General features: G+C 44.0%; 1 protein-coding gene across 11 annotated transcripts in view; it reads left to right on the forward strand.

Annotated features, from left to right (window-relative positions):
- The window catches only part of BICD1 (BICD cargo adaptor 1), a 222,726-nt gene that overhangs the window by 152,223 nt on the left and 52,728 nt on the right, over positions 1-17,775 (forward strand). For all 11 annotated transcript variants that reach the window (XR_012801912.1, XM_075602697.1, XM_075602702.1 and 8 more), the window contains exons 3-4: positions 10,020-10,172; positions 16,178-16,615. Coding sequence is in view for 10 of the 11 variants with exons in the window: in XM_075602697.1 (XP_075458812.1) it covers positions 10,020-10,172; positions 16,178-16,615 (591 nt within the window). In the remaining variant the exon portion in view is untranslated. The remainder of the gene's footprint in view (positions 1-10,019; positions 10,173-16,177; positions 16,616-17,775) is intronic.

Below are 17,775 nucleotides of genomic sequence, written 5' to 3' on the forward strand. Positions count from 1 at the left end.
AGGTGGGTTGATTCCTGGCCTGTTAAAATTTGTTGTTGGGGGGCGGTCATGTCGGGGGTGTTTCAGGGGGCGTTGTTAGAGAGCACCGGCTTCTGTATCTTATATTTATTTTGATTATTGGTGTGCAACATTTCCCAACATTACATGTTATGTACAGCACCACCATAAGAAACTAATCAAGGAAATGATCAAAGACGGGCGGGGGGATAATTTTTCCTACGGCAAACAGATGGAAGGGTGATCAAAACAAAAAGATGGAATCCAAATAACAGGTCTGTGATTCTCATATTAACCAACTACAGTAACAAGATCGCCCCGGTGAAGGAAGCCACGGTAAATACTGAGACATTTGTGTGAGAGAGTAACAGACGGAGAGAGAGACAGGTAAGGCGCTGGTTACCCCACTGGTAACGAAGGCGCCTCACACCAGCCAATTACCACCTCTCTAGCAGGCCCCGGTATCTCCTCGCTTGTTGTCCCTTTTCGCGCTGGAGCGCGTCAGCCAGCAGGGGATACAACAAAATGGTGTTCCCGTACGGTGACGCGTCACATGGTGCGCTGGGAACCAATCAATGGGGGAGATCGCCAGAGCCAGAAAACGGAGAATAACCAAGATGTATTACCCAAGAAACAATAAGCTAATGTTTTATTTGTATCCCTGCATTTGTGTGGTTCATTCCTTCAGGACAGAGTGATGATCGACAGGGAGTAAGGCCAGGTCCCCGCTGGCTACTGCAGCGTCCGCTGTGGCGGACGCTGCAGGGACAAGAGCCGCTCCATAATGGGGCCGGGCCCGCTGTGAGGGGGGGCTGCTGCGCTGCGCCGAGAGAAACTCCTGCTCTCAAGAAAATTGAGATCAGGAGTCGCGACGGAGCGCTAGGCCAAGCCCCCCGGCGGTTCAGCCAATGAGAGCAAACTTGCCGGGTGACATCACGGCCGTGCCCCCGTCACGCCCCCCCCCCCCCTCTTCCCCCATGCAGCTTTCTGCAGACCGGGGGACTCGCCTGTACGCGCCGCCAGCCTCGCAGGCGCGCGTGCTGCGCAGGCAGCGGGGCCGCAGCCTTACCTGCATTGGGAAGTGGACATGTTCTAAAAACTTTCCTTACTCAACTTAGCATGGTGCTGTGTGGGGAAGTTTAATAACTTGAAGGAAAGGCAATGTAAGTATAGCCTGGCCTTCGGCAGCTATGTATTCTTCTGGGCCTTTCCTCTGTCAGTCCTGTTAGAACAGGCAGTGGAAAGGTTAATTCCTCCAGTTGGTCTGTTTTGCATTTCAGCTGTGAGTATGTAGCAATATTCAGGGGCAGACCTGAGGCCTCGTTCAGGGTGCAGGCTTCGGAGGGAGGGCGTGCTGCCGTGCGAGCTGCCGTGGGACACAATGTATTCAAATTGAATACTGGTTGTCAGGGTAGCAGCTGCCTTGTCTCCGAAGTAGGGAGTTGACGCCGGCTACAGTTTCAATAAACAAAAAATTCGTTTTTTGAAGCTGCAGCAGCGTCACTGGGACCTCGGCAGCCAATGAAATCATTCTTGAGAATGATTTCAAGACTGCAACTTGGATCCCTAACCTGCCGTCTGTAGCCCCGCCCCCTCCCCACCTCCTCAACTCCTGAAAAAGTCTGCTGGGGAGGATGAACACACATCGCCCAGCAGACTGCCGCCCGCCCTCGCGAACGCCCGCCCTCCAACTCCTGCCTCCGGCACCCTGAACGAGGCCACTGCAGCAGGGGCGACTGACCTGAGGCGTCCCCAGGGAAGTGTGGCCACCCTCCTGTACCCACAGCGGAGAGTGAGGGGGACAGGGAACTCTGGGGATTACGCCTATGACCCCTGTGCACCCCATCTAAGAAGAAAAGGGAGACAGGTCCCTGATGCTTCACCAGGGAGCTGACGGTCTCTTAATGGCACTGCAGTTGGGGCGGCTGATCTGAGGCTATACCAGGGAAGAGTGATGACCATTCTGCACCCACAACGAAGAGAGAGGTAAGGGGACAGGGACTACATGGGAAATGTCTGTAGGTCCCTGTGCACCCAGTAGTAAGAGTTACTGCCATTCCTGTGCGAGGCGTTCCCTGATGCTACCCCAGGGTGCGTGATACTCAAACATTTCAGGGACAGAAATGTATTTGTGGCTCCTGAATGCAAACCGAGACCCCACTGTGCTGGACTATGTTCAATCTTGCGTTTCCTGCTCCTACAGTGATGTCATGTATTTTGTGCTCTCAAAATGGTGGCTCCAGCTCCTCTGGGGGCCGCATGGACTCTCTTTGTGCTCAAAATGGCGTTTCCCGCCTTACCAGGGAAGCCATGTGCTGTTCTGCAAGGATTTCTGCATTTTGCAAGCTTGTGCTGATCTTCAGCTTGCAAGAAAGTGCGGGAACTGTTCAAACCCCACCCCCTTTGCTTGTTCTGGATTGGACTATCCTATCTACCAGGGGGAGGAGCTAAGTGTGTTCCACGGAGCAACAGGAAGTTTCCTAATCTCTATTCTAGTATCTTTATTACGCTGCAAGTGTCCTGTAGTTCAAATCAAATAAGCTTTATTGGCATGACGAAAGAACATTTCAGTATTGCCAAAGCGTGAATAATAGGGGGTGGGGTACAATGGTTACACAGTACATGAATAATAGGGGGTAGGGTATAATGATTGCACAGCACATGGGTAACAGTTACACACAGGGATGTGGGGTTATGGGCGTCTCTCAGCCTGTGACAGTACTGCTGTGGTTTCATCTTCTCCCAGGAGGATTGCAATTTTTTTGGTTCTCTTCTATAGTATTAAAGTTCTGGATAAGAGCTGAGAGTTTCTCCAGGTGGGCGCTCCTCACGTCAGAGTATTGTGTGCAGCGCAGCAGGAAGTGTGTTTCATCTTCTACCTCTCCTAGCTCACATCGCTGGCACAGTCTCATCTCCCGGGGCTTCCAGTTCTGTCTGTGTCTGCCTGTTTCTTTTTCCAGGCTGCGTGCACTAATTCTGTGCTGGCCCAAGGTCTGTCTCTGCCTTGGGTCTTTTACCTTCAGTAGGTAGGGTGCCAGAGTGTATTCTCTCTGTAGGCTGTGGTAGGTCTCCAGCTTCTTTGAGCGCTGGAAATCATTTTTCCACATAGTCACATACTGCTTCTTCATTTCACTGGCGATTGAGTTGATTTGTTTTTTTTCGGCAGGTTGTTCTGTGTGGGGTTTTGTCCTTGGAGTGAGAGGACAAGTTGTTTGATGGCACAGGGTTTAGTGAAGAGGTCCTGTTTTTTCATTGCTCTGTAGCAGTAAGACTGTGGATGGCTGTTATTTGGGTCATTCAGTGTAAATTGCGATATGGTTGGATGCTTTTTAGATTTTTTTCTGGAATACCATTATTCTGGTTTTGTCTAGGTCTGGCTGAATTTTTCCAGTATTGCCAGTTTCTGTTGGAGGCCTTGTTCTGTTGGAGACCGCAGGAGCAGATCGTCTGCACATAGTAGAGACTTCATCTCTTCTGTGCCAGCCAAGTTGAGCCCAGGTGCTGAGGAGGATTCTAGGGCTGCTGCAAGCTCATTGATGTATATGTTAAAAAGTGTGGGACTCAGGCTGCAGCCCTGTCTAAGGCACGTTCTATAGTGCCGGGCGAGCGCTATGCCGGGTGCGCGCATGGAATTTTAGTTGGCTGACGTGAGTCAGCCCTTCTACACAAGGGCCGCGCGCGCGCACGGCAGGGATAGGGGAGCCGACAGACAGCGGCGAAGACGGGGAAAACCATCTTTTTGCGCCGCTACCGGTGCTCAAATGTTTGTATGTGTATGTATGTATGCGTGGATGTGTGTGTGTGTGTGTGTGTGTGTGTGTGTGTGTGTGTGTGTGTGTGTGTGTGTGTGTGAATGTATGTATGCGTGGATGTGTGTTTGTATGGATGTGTGTGTGTGTGTGTATGTGTGTGTGTGTGTGTGTGTGTGTGTGTGTGTGTGTGTGTGTGTGTGTGTGTGTGTGTATGTGTGTGTGTGTGTGTGTGTGTGTGTCAATGATTGCAGAACTAAAAAAAAAATATTTATTAAACTTTTTTTTTCTTTAAAAAAATCTTATTTAGGACTTCCTTTCACTCACACAACCCATGCACGCACATATACACACACACACAGACACACATATACATTACCTGCAGCTCCCGGCTCTATAGACAGGAATAGCATGCGGCACGCGTGTTCGCATAGGCACGCACGGCCGTATGCTGTATATAGCAGCCCTAACTCCACGGCCTTGATGGAAGAAGCCTGTCCTCTTGTTATTAGCTTTCACGCAGCATTTGTTTTCACAGTACATACTTTTGATCTTGTCGTATGTTCTCCCCCCTATTCCGCTCTCTAGTATTTTCAGCAATAGACCTGGATGCCAGATGTTAGTTAACTGTTTTCCTAATCTCTAATACTCCTTTTATTACCATGTCCTTGTTCCGCAGATAATTAACTCCCAAACATTCCAAACTCATGAGCTTATACTATTCAACTCAGCAAACCTTAAAAGTACCACGTTTTATACAAAATGGAAGCCAGTAAGACAAGATGAAGTCTGATTCACATATAATCTACACACTTCCGTTTCGATCTGACCAGCTGCTCTTTTTATTTATAATTTATTTCTTTATAAAATGTTTTACCAGGAAGTAATACATTGAGAGTTACCTCTCGTTTTCAAGTATGTCCTGGGCACAGAGTTATGATGACAAATACATGGTTACAAATACATAGTTACATTAAGTGAGCAGGGTTATACATTATGTACAAGACATTGCATGCACAGTTAGAGAAGATGTATATCATAGGCTTACTGTATGTAACAGTTACAGACCAGATTAAAATGTGGGACAGCTTTAGAACTTAGACTGCTTGTGGATGTGAGAGTCTCCGGTAGGTTGTTCCAGTTGTGGGGTGCATGGTAAGAGAAGGAGGAACGGCCGGATACTTTGTTGAACCTCGGGACCATGAACAGTCTTTTGGAGTCTGATCTCAGGTGATAAGTGCTGCGTGTGGTAGGGGTGAGGAGCTTGTACAGATAGACGGGTAAATTGCCCAGAAAGTTAGTGATCAGGCCAAGGTAACAGTGAAAATAAGCATTTCACCATGACGTAGATGGTACGTCAATAGAGCCACTGGCGTGCCATGGCCATAATGTAACAGCTATGTCATTAGGGCGGTATAAAGGTTAAATGTTGGGACACAATCCCCTGGACTTCATTCTTTAAAGCAGCGGTGTGCAAACTGGGTGGCGCGATCCCCAGGGGGGCGCAAGACTGCCGACGGGGGGGGGCGCGGGGTTTACAGAGGCCCCGCGCGCTTCCCGAAGGCACTTAAATTAAGTGCCGGGGGAGCTGCAGGGCCTCTGTAAACCTAACTTACCGTGGCTCCGGCAGCTTCCTCCCTGCGTCGCCATGGCAACGCGGCGTCAAAATGACGCTGCGAGGTCATGTGACATCACGTTGCTATGGCAACGTGACGTCATGACGCCGGAGCGCGGGTAAGTGGGGGTTGGGGGGGGGGGGCGCGGGAGTGAGGGGACCGCCGGCAGGGGGGCGCAGGGAAAAAAGTTTGCGCCCCCCTGCTTTAAAGATTTAATCATTATTCTGTCGCGTGAGAAGGGGAAATCTGAAACGGGGTTTTATCTGCACTTCTGTATCCAAGATAGTCAATTGTTTTAAACACCAGGGACTGTGAAAAAGAAAAAATGTGCCCAAGCGCTAAAGACTAAAACACCAGTGTGACAATTGCAAAATATATATATATAAAGGCTGCCTAGTAATACTGTCAGTACTGACAGAGAAAGTGAAAGTGAAAACAAAGAAAAACCTGGCGCCAAAAGTTCATTGGATAATCCTGTACTCCTCAGGGGATCAGCACACTTGAAGCAGCAAGGCAAATACAGGCAATGCAACAAAGAGTCTTCCGGCTGCTGCTGATGTCTTTGCAGAGATGTGATTCCTGCTGCACCGTGACTCTCGTGCTGACTCTCCCTCCAGGGGTTAACAGGAACAGTGGCAGTGTTGGAGGCCTGCTTGTGGGGCTCACAGCTCTCCTCCACGTGAGGCTGCTCTCCTCACTTCCTCCTCCGGTTACACAGGCTGTCTCAGCTTTAAACACCAGGGACTGGTACAAGGCTAGTTTGCTTAGCGAAGAAATGACTGTCTGCAAAAGGGAATTTGAAAACAAGTGATATATACGGCCTTCAACGGGGGAGATAGATAACGTCAGCATTCAAAGCGATTTGTTTCTGAATACAGTATCTCTACTATGAGATCATTTGGAAACAGTCGGCTTTGTTCTTCAGAAAAATGAATCAATACATATTAATTCAGCATTGTGGTCAGAGGGTCGGCGGACGCTCTTTTGCTGGGTGTACAGTATATATACAGGGACGGCAGAATATAATAATTATCGGTTACCGGAGCAGATCTCGTCAGAATGAGAACTGATTGTAAGTGCTAATTCTGACAGCACCCAGATTATCTAGGACCTTTATAATAATATTCATTGTTTTTTCTTTGTATAGGACTGACCATGAACACAGCACTGTACATAGAAAATTGCAGGCGCAAGTCCCTGCCCTGTAGCGCTTAGAATCTAATGTTGAGGCACAGGGAGATAAAGTGAATTGCCTCTATGTAAGTGAGGATTTCTGTGAGATAGATACTATTGTAATATTGGATTTCGCCTGCGCTCACCCTTTTTATGATTCGGCATAGAGAGACTTCAACCTGATTCTGTATTGACAGCAACACCTGGAGCTTTTTAATAGGCAGAGCTGTATCTCCCCCTGCTGTGGTCTGGGAATAATTACAGCTCAATACACACTGTTTCCGTATCTCCCCACAACATACTGATATATCTGCTTTTCTTAATGATTTAAAACTCCTGCCACCAATTAAAAAACAGAACTTTCAAAGACAGAGGAGGGGAGAGAGAGGAGGGGAGAGAGAGGGGGGGGGGGGAAAGAGAGGGGGGGGGGGGAGAGAGAGGAGGGGAGAGGGAGAGAGAGAAAGAGGAGAATGAACAGATGGGAATTAATTTACACCTTTGGGATCCACGTAATGTATGTACTGTATACAGTATGTATGTAGCCATGCATAACAATGTCTACAGTCATCTCCTGCTGGCAGTAAAACCTGGTAAGTTACAGGGATGCCAGCAGTAATCATGGAGGTTTGCCTTCACACCCGGGTGAGGTGCCCTATGTATGGATGGGAGTGGCTACATGCTCTGAGTCCCTAGTTAGTGACATCAGAGATGTGCCTGCTTCCTGAGGTATATAAGGCACTGCACTGCCTAAAGTTAGTGCGTGTGGTTGCTGCGAGTTGATGGTGCAAGGGGAAGCAGCCAGTTAAAGGTGCCCACTAGTGCAGTAACTAGTGGCATCAATTTATATCAAGCCAGAGAAGGCCAACTGTGTCCAGGGACCTGGCACAGGGGTGATCTCCCTACAGGGAGAGGGAATCCCACTCCATTGGGAGGGCGTACCTTTTAAAGGGAATCATGGAACAATGTGCGGCTGAGACAAGGACTGTGAGGGGCAGCTGGCCCTTATCCCCACGCACAATAAATATGGCTTGTTTACCAAGAACCCCATGGTGTGAGTCTGCAATTACTCTCCTGGGGCCCTCACCACCAAGAAGGAGTTCCTCATCAGGACCATCTACCTGCATACGCATAGATCCTGATGAGATGGAGGCGCTGCACGTGATGTAAGTAAGACTCGCACCCACTACCTCAGCTACCTGTCTGATTGACATCCCCGAATACCATCATGCGGGAGACTCAGGAGTCCTGTTGCCTACAGGTGCACCACCATACACCGACATGTAACGGGGCTGGATAGACCACAGGGGCCAATGTAAGATTGGGTGGGTCAGACCAGACACGAACAGGCGTTACATATGTATAATGATCTTTATATAGCGCCAACTCTATACACACTGCTTTACAGCATTACAATACAAGGTAAATAAAGTACAAACAATGGGAATAACAGCAGCAAGTAAATGACCACTTAAGGCAAAGGGAGACCCTGACCAGAAGAGCTTACAATCTAAGTAGTATGTTGGGAGGCGTACAGACAGTAGGAGTAAAAGTGCATTATTAAAAGTGCCGTCAGGAAGCATCAAGGGCATCTGGAGGGCGCAGCAGAGGTGCAGAAAATGTAATGAGCTGCTGCTTTTGAGAGGTGGATTATCTGCTGGGCTTTGACTGTGGGAAGTGAAAGTGTTTGATGAATGTTGAGTGGAAGAGTGTTCCATCGGTAGGGAGAGATTAGTGAGAGAGGTTTAAGACAGGAGAGAGCTGTAGAGGTAAATGGCGCAAAGATGAGACAACCTTGGCTTTAGCGTAAGAAATGAGTAGGGGTGTAACGAGAGATCAGAGTTGAGATATATGGAGGTACAGAGACGTGTAGAGCCTTAAAATAAAGGAAGAGACATTCGTAGTTGATATGGATTTTAATATAACGTCAGCAGAGAGAGGTCTGTACGTCCGGTCGGTGTCAGCGGTTGGCCCACAGCATAAGGTTGCAGCAACCCAGTCTCTTGGGGGATAAGTCCTATGCCCCTTCCATATATACTAAAGGCTGCTCCACCAAGAGAGCTGCTTCAACCTTAAACTGGGGAGCAACCACTAACACCACCCGTAAGTGCGGACCGGAAGTGTGAGTGGGAGAAAGCGATGCCGAGTGTGAGTGGCCGCTGAACTCTTTGGGGCTTTTCACTTTTATGCATTTCTGAGTACATATTCTGCTTATTTGAGCCTTTTATTATATTAAGCATATTACATCATATGCCATTTTCTCTTTCGGTATAAACTATATAAAATAATGTGGAATACCTCTGGAAGATTTGACATCTACGTACAAGGCTTGAAAAACGCAGAATACATATGAGTCCAGGGACCACACAGTGAACATCTTGTCACTTTTCCAAATATCTCGACAATATATACGTTTTTTTGCCTTTTCCCTTAGGGGGCGTGCCTCCATTGAGAGGCAGTTTTAATTGGTTACTGCCGGGACGGTTTTTCTGGAAAGCTCAGGAACCTAAAGATAAGGGTTTTCATATGCAGCTTTTAATAATGTTGCCATACATTTAAATCACATTTATATTTTCACCACACATTTTAGTTTTCTATTCCTATACAAGTCGCGCCCTCCTATAGTACAATAAAAAAAAACTGGGACGTCCTCTGAACATATTGTGACCATGGCCAGTTTGATGGTGGTTCCATCGGTGCCACTGGATCGAGCCACGCGATTAGGGCCCCTCCCCCGCTTTCTTCCCCACAACAATGAAGCTGATTGCCGGGGGAGAGCACGCAGTCTCTTACCTTGTCCGAAGGCATCTCCTCCTGTAGTGTCCCGTTATGAAGGCGCCACAACGTCAAAAGGCGTCGCGTTAGCATGACAGTGTGATGTCACACGTTGCCATGACAGTGACGCCGCATGGACTGCATTGCCATAACAACATGGTGCCATGATGTCACGTAACGCTGCGACGTCATGAAACTGCATGGTCTGAGGAGAAGATGCCGTAGAAACCCCTGCAGCCAGGCCTGATTGCGAGTTGAGTGGCCATCTTAGATGCTTAACATTTTAATCTGGTGACGAAATGTAGCCTGGTTCAGCTCTGGGGGGAGACACCAGTTCATATTCATTAATAAAAAGGTGTTTTGTTTTACGGAGGTCAGGTAGGAGTTGCTGCCTCACATTCCGCCCATAAGAGGAACGAACGGATTCTTGTGGTTTGTGTTTATCGAGCTATCTTCATATACTGGTTGTGTCTTAGAAAGTCAGCAAATCAAAGGTGCTCTCCTAAAAGAGTGGTGGATTCGTGGACTAGCCTGCCCATCAGAGGAGGTAGAGGATAGTACAGCAAAATAAATCTTACGTTATTCTAAATATGAAATAAAGACGAGGATTTCTCAATAGACAAGAAAATGTGCAGAACGGGTGGGCCAAGTGGTTTTTGTTTTTGTTTTTTATCTGCGGCTAATTTCTATTTATTATTATTTTTTTCTTCAGAATAACGAAATTCTGGAGCTGCAGAGGATGCGGACGAAGGATGAAATCCGAGAGTACAAATTTCGAGAAGCCAGGCTCCTTCAGGACTATACCGAGCTGGAAGAAGAAAACATCACCTTGCAGAAACTGGTGTCCACCTTGAAACAGAATCAGGTAAGATGGCCGCGACACTGTCAGTGCGGCAAAATAATACGCGTGCTATTCACATACAGAGAAATAAAAAGCGACGGACAAAAAGAAAGATCGCTCCTCGAGTCGGCTCTGGATTTCCCAGATCTTCCAAAACAAAAGTGCCGAAATTAATAATAATTAATACGTATAATGCACCGTTATTTCAAAGCAGCGGTCCTGCTCATTTGACTGCTCTTTTTTTCTTTAAAGGACGAGAACCAGGCGGCCCTCCCCCCAGGGGCCAACCCCCTGTTATTTACAGCTCCGAAATGCCCTAGTTCCCAAGGTTCATAAAGGTAAAAGGTATCTGCCGTTACTTCCTATTATTTAAATCCCTTACGTGACATGAGCCAATAGGAAGCCCCAACGGATGACGTTGCGGCGTCCTATTGCGCCGCATGATGCAGGAGATTTAAACCGCCATTTTGTTTCCGCTGGACAGAACGCTGGTACCTTTACCTGTAAGTCTACCAGGAGCTGAAAATAGTGCCATTTGGTTCCGGGGATGGATCCTTTGGGTCAAACGGGCAGGATTGGTGCTTTTGATTTTGATTAAATAATGCTGCAATATACTTAATAATAAATGACCCGTTTCTTCATCTTATTTGTTCCTGATCTTCCTGGAATAAAAATAAAAAACCAAACAGCTGGCATTGCTCACTTTACATAATGCAGCTGAATTTCTTTACTCCGGGCAAAGAAACACCTACAATTCTATATACAGATTCCCCCCCAGACAGGCGCAATCACAGCCGTTTTTATTTTCTTAATTTTTTTTTTTTACATGGGATTGAAGCAGGGGATCTCCGGAGCTCAACCCCATAAATTTCTACTCCAGAGACCCCCTGCGTCCTGAGATACAAAACTCCAAAAGGGGCTGCCGGTCTCTCGGCAAAGTTTAAAGCTCATGGGAGCCAATAGGAAGCTGAACCTGATGACATCACAGCTTCCTATTGGCCCGCAGTGTGCGGGAGCTTTGAAACTTCCCCATTACATGAACCCTGCTAGCCGAGTGGAGTGACTACCGGCGCCCCCTACAGGAGGTCTGTCTCTCTGGAAGCAGGGGGTGAAATTAAGGGGTCCTAGCTCCAGAGACCCCCCCTGCTTCAATCCTAAATTAAAAATAAAAACGAATTTGGCAACAAAAAAAAAAATCGCATGCTTGGATTGCCACTTTAAAGGAAAGATTGTGGGTCCTTTATTACTTATTTGCGTTTAACTTTACGAGCGGATAATATAGTTTGCCGACCTTCTCCTTCCCTAACCCAGGATTTGTACAAATTGCAACAAAAAATTAGACGTTGCCAGGAAATGTAACAGCGTCAACCAAAGTCAAATGTGAACTGAAAGCAGATATAAGTAGCAATAATATGTACGATTTTCATCTCTATTCATATTACTCAAGACTCAGAAAGGTTTGGGCATTTAGGTTCCAGAAAGAACATGATTAGGTCTCATGTGCATGATTGAGATGATTGCATATTCATATCAGCACACAAGAGTTTAATTAGGAGATATATCAAATTTCATTCTAAAATAAATACCTTTTCTAGTGGGAACGTCTTAACAACGATGGCTTCTTTCTCATGAGATTAACCCAACTATGACATCCAATTATTTCTGAGCTTTTACCAATGGTGCCCCGCTCATGATGAACACATTTCTCTTTCTTTTGTATGTTGGTGATATGTGAAATGTTTTGAGGATTTGGAGGATTAAACACTTATTTAAATCTCTATTCATTTTAGACATAGGTTTTTGCAACTATTGTGGAGGAAGTAATAAATAATGTAATGCAAAAAACATCAATATAATTTCACCTAAAATATCTGCTATTATAACTACGACGCCAAAGTTTAGAATCAGCTGGTAGTATTTTAGCAAAACAAACTACCGGATTCTCACCAGTTTCCTAAGGAGATATAAGCCTTTAATGTGGCACTCAGCACCTAGCCAGTTACGATTCCCCACATGTACAGAATGCCCTGTGTTAGTGAGCATAGCTCTGATTTGTGTTTTTTGTGTTGTGCTTGCTGGCTCCGGCTGGAATAAAAATTATTTATTGAACTGCTTTGTCCTATCTGGTCAAAGCAACACATAGATGCTTAGCCGCTCAACCTTAATAATTCACAGTATATGTTAATAATCACATCGATGGGCATATAGGGAAAATAGTCATATATATGTACAGTGTTGATCCCCGAAGGGTCGAGAAAAAGGTTCCTAATTGTCTGCACTCTCTGAGGAATATAAGTAAGACTTTATTAGTCCAAGGGGTATCATTATCCCCTATAAAGCCATCACAAATGATGGATAGAGCCAAAGCTAGATCACTAAGATCACTAAATGAAAAAATAAAAATGTCCGAAAAGGCAGCTAATCTCTTCTAAAAAATACCAGGTTCATTTAGAGGCCAAAAGACAGTGCTTATTTTATTAATTTAGAATTTATATACGAGAAAGTGGTACAGTGCTTAGTTACAGAAAAAATAATGTTACAAAGACATACAATATAATAATGCAGAGAGTTTCAGAAAATAGCACGATAACACCAGAAAATAATATCACATCCTTCAAAGAGGACTTGAAGTTGAAATAAGAGAATCCATGTGTTTACAGTATCAAACACCCCTCTACTGTATGCTGAATTCCACTTTTGATACCAAAATACATGGTTTTTATGCCCAGACTTTGCCTCTGTCACAGAGATGAGTCCTACCTTTTTATGGGTGCGTCCTTAACTCCCACTCGTCCATCTCTGGTGACTAGGGATGGAGAATACATTTTTTTTAAACTCAAAATAGCTCAGAGTATAAAAAATAACCTGTAACTCTCTTTCCATGACTCCTAGAATAATGTGGACCACATTATTGCATTCGGATGATCAGAATACACATTTAGACCCGTATTTCTACTGGGATCTCTTTAATCTTTCAGGGCGAAATATGTATCTGACAGATGCATCATAACTTGTCCCTGCATATGTGATATTATTTAATCCTCTTGACTTCACATGGCAAAACGCTATATTCTACTACCCCATACACCCAGACCAGGCCACTCTTCTATTACCTCACCAGGAACTATTATTTAAACATCCCCTTGTTTTATTAACCAAGCCAGTTTTTTTTTAAATTTCAGTTGAGTTCACATAGACAAATAGTTAGAATAAATAATGGTATCCCGAACTCAAAAGGTATAATAAATCTATGCGAGATCAAGATTATCCTAGAAAAATTTAGATTTTACTTGTTGTATCACATATAAAGATCTCATGAGTAAACATAGCATGGAGCTGTGATAAACAGTTGCAATCGTTAACACAGGTAAACGTAATGCTTATTCACAGCTCTCACGATGCTGAGAGGTCAAAAACAGGCCTGGCGATGTGTAACGGTGACATAAGATACAGCTCAAAAGTACTGTAGTTCTGCTCTCTCTATGTCTAGGCAAAATCTTTATACCCTTTTTCCTATAACCAGCTATTTATGGCAGTTACTTCTTTTTCTCACGATCAACCAGAAAACATGTTTTCTTCTTTAGCAGTTATGTTTAAGACATTCATGGTAGAACAAGGTTTCCTTATATTTTTTATCTCCCAGATATCCTTGTGAGATGTCTACTCATTCTATCAATCTCTGTTCTGAAAAACCTCCCTCATTCCAGACTGATTAATTACTACTAGTAACTGAAAACCATCTTTATTATCCTACAAATATTTCTACTTTCTGAAGACCCTATTATCCTACTGATTTAACTGTCTTAACACCTCACATGTATTCGCAATCCAGGGGGAGCATATAAGGGAAATAAAACAGAGCAATCTAAGTGCAGACAGTACAATAATGTGAATAAGATCTGTAGAATGCTTGGCTCCTATGTGCAGCCTACTCACAGGGTTTCAGTAATAAACGGGCAGCAAAGAGCAGTTTTTGGATAACAGGAAGAACTTCAGGCTCAGGAATTATGTTATTTTCCAATCACAGCGAGCGTCCTAACACTCGATCGCTGAACGGAGGCGGGGGGTGAGCCAGGCACACATCAAATCTCCTTCATCGCATTTTGGTGATATATGCGTTATTTAACGTTTTTTATTGTAAGTGTGCATTTTTTAGTACCCCCATAAAGTTTTACTATTGGTCTGCACTATGGATATATTTCTTTTTACATGCACCATCACCTCGCTGTGATTGCAGAATAACATCATTCCTGAGCCTGAAGTTCTTCCTGTTATCCAAAAACTGCTCTTTGTTGCCCGTTTTTTACTGAAACCCTGTGAGTAGGCTGCACATAGGAGCCAAGAATTCTACAGATCTTATTCACATTATTGTACTGTCTGCACTTAAATTGTTCTGTTTTATTTCCCTCATATTTCCCTATTTTTTCACCGTCACACAGCACATATCTTAACACCTCACATTCCAGACTCATGAGCTCTGCTGTGTAGAATGTTAGTAGCACTCAAAATCCTAATTGTAATTACCAAGTTTTATACATTGGCCAAATGGATTCTTGAGTCACATGAGACATTTGTACACAGCACATTTATGAACATATTTACTAAGCAGTCTTCTGCCATAAGGCACATTCTGGAGGTGGAAGACACCTTGCAGCACGTTCAAGGAGTGATGTGGCAGAAGAATGCCTAGACAATATGGGTCTAAAATCTTTACCTTTATTGTAGACTCACTCAACATAACTAAATTCGTAGATAAGCTAACACACGTCTTCGTATATCTCTAATATTCATGTATCTGGTTTGTTAAGATCATACCGAGTCTCTATACTGCTAAAATAAGGGTGTCCCAAGCTGCTTGTTGTGCCAGAGATTAGTGCGCCTTGCTGACAGATACAAAATAACAAAACAACTCGTTCTCAGAATCCTTTCTGCAAAACAATACCCCATCGTCCCACTATGTATGCTTCCGTCCCCCTGCGTGACTACTGCAGGAGGAAATCAGGACGTACAGCCGGAGAATGTTTCCATGAATAAAAAAATAGTTAGTTATCATGAATACTTCTGCTTAAGGAAAATACATCCTCCAGTCAGGCAGGAATATGACATGCACTTGTCTGCAGTACAGCACAGTACCTTCCTGCGCAGGTTGTAAGCTTCCAAGAAACAAATGACAAGTATTCCGTTATTAACCATATCTAGTAAAGTGATATGCCAGGAATTACCAATACACCGCACCTTAAATTAATATGATGCAATACATTCTTATTAATACCTCTATCTCATCCCTTTAATGCCACTGGTGGGTTTTCATACAATTTATGATGTGTAAATCCATTCTATTCGTCTCACAGGTCATACCTTTTAATAAGCGGTTTTGTAATATTATATAGTTAAGAGCTACAAGGTGTTTACATGTGTGGATGCTACTGATTAGAGTTTGACAACAGCCAGTGATGACCATTGGATATGGAATGCTGTGGAGAGGGATAATTAAATGGATTCACTTTTGATTACCATGTGACTGTCTTTATTTCCTTCCAGTGTTCCACCTGTAACGGAGTACACTGTTTAGGAAGGTACAGTATTAAAGCAACATTTGTAGAAGCAAAATTCTATGACATTCATCAGAGGCAAACAGAACTATTGCTGAGGGCCACTCGGCAAACTTCTGAACATCCATGAAAACGCTTCCTACTGTAGTTTCCACACTTCATAGCGTATGAACTTTGGGACACTAAATGCTGACCCAAGTAGAGTAGGTTTTATGTTCTATTCTAGGTTCTATTATTTTTTTTAGGTTAATGAAGAGAGAGGGCAGATGAGTCCTCTAATATAATTCCATTCCATCACCACCGAAATAGCTCAACCACTGTTCCTCGATGTAACCTTGAGGAATACTTCTGCCACCAGCGTATTATCTGTATAGGGTGCTGTATAGGTATAATTATGTTATACAAAGATGGTATGTAATGACAGTTTTAAGACCTAAGTTTTATTTCTCTGAATCTTCCTTGTCTCGTCTCATTCAGGTTGAATATGAAGGGTTGAAACATGAAATTAAACGTTTCGAGGAGGACACAGTGTTGCTCAACAGTCAACTGGAAGATGCCATCCGGTTAAAGGAGATTTCTGAGCATCAGCTGGAGGAAGCCCTGGAGACCCTGAAGAATGAGAGAGAACAAAAGAACAACTTAAGGAAAGAGCTTTCCCAGTATATTAACATCAATGATAGCATGTATAACAACCACATTAATATTGCAGTCGAGGGGCTCAAGTTCTCCGAGGATGGCAGTGAGACCAACAATGAGGATAAAATGAATGGTCACATCCATACTCCCATTGGCAAACTGAATGGGGATTACCGGACTCCAACAGTACGGAAGGGAGATTCCCTGCACCCAGTCTCAGATCTTTTCAGCGAGCTGAATATTTCTGAAATGCAGAAGTTGAAGCAGCAGCTCATGCAGGTAGGAATGGTGCCTTATTACAGCACGGGAATACTTCCATGCACAGTGACACGTATGTTGATAGTTATCATGCTGATCCATCAGACGGTGAGAGCTGCTTCCTCTGAAACTCTTCTATTGATTTTTTTTCTTCGTATTTTTCTTGCTGACGAGTGGCAAAAAATAAAGGGGGTCACAGTTGGTTTCATGTGGTCAATAGTCCATCCTTGGCAAAATTGATTTTTCCATATGGATAATGGACTGGAAGTAATTAAAAAAAAAAAAAACTATAAATGAAGACCACACACTGGCACTCGTCTATTATTGTATTCCAACATATTATGAGGATTTATGGGATTTACTGTACCCTCATATTACTCTTTTCAATTGTAAATGCTGTATATTTTTCTGTAATCTTCTTTGGGGGGGGGGGGGATAAGAAACTAAATATACTTTCTAAAGGAGCGAATTCTGTAATACTAACTAGTGTTTGAGTCACACGAGGTCAAATTATGCTGGATTTGCACATGAACCAGTTGCTGGTCTTCTCATTTGCAAAGATATGTGCATTTCTTATTTATCTTCTTACAGACTCAGCATCAATTACATGTTCATAAAACATAATGCCTCAGCAGCATTCCAGATACTGTTATAAATTTACTGGCGTGGTTGCATAAACGGAGGTCAGTATTAAAATACTTTGCGCACATCCTCCCAGATCAATGTCATTAAGTGGCACTAAAATGCTGGCATGTGGAAGTCCTGCAGACCGCAGGGTGCAGTATGTCTGCCGGGGGGTGACATTGGATCTTATATCATGTAACATAGACCCAGAGACAGATTCAGAGGAACACTCGGTGGGAAACATCACGTTTTGGAAAGCACCGAACAGGCGCGAACTGATCGGAAACAAAATAATTTTATAGTGTATAAAAAAACAAATCAATGTTTCATTCCAGAGAGATATTTCTTTCTGCTGATTAAGGTCACCGTGGGATATAGAAATGTTGACATTTGTTATATGCGCTAATAAAGAATTAATTATCAGTGTAATTTTTGCCTATAGTGTTTTACTGTATTATCTATGTTTTTTTTACAGTAATGTAGTTGTTCCGCCACCTTTGAGATATTTGTTATTTACTCTGGATTGTTTCCAGAGTATTTCTTTGGCATTTACAATA

The sequence above is a fragment of the Ascaphus truei genome, chromosome 5 (genome assembly GCF_040206685.1).
Source record: "Ascaphus truei isolate aAscTru1 chromosome 5, aAscTru1.hap1, whole genome shotgun sequence".
NCBI lineage: Eukaryota > Metazoa > Chordata > Amphibia > Anura > Ascaphidae > Ascaphus > Ascaphus truei.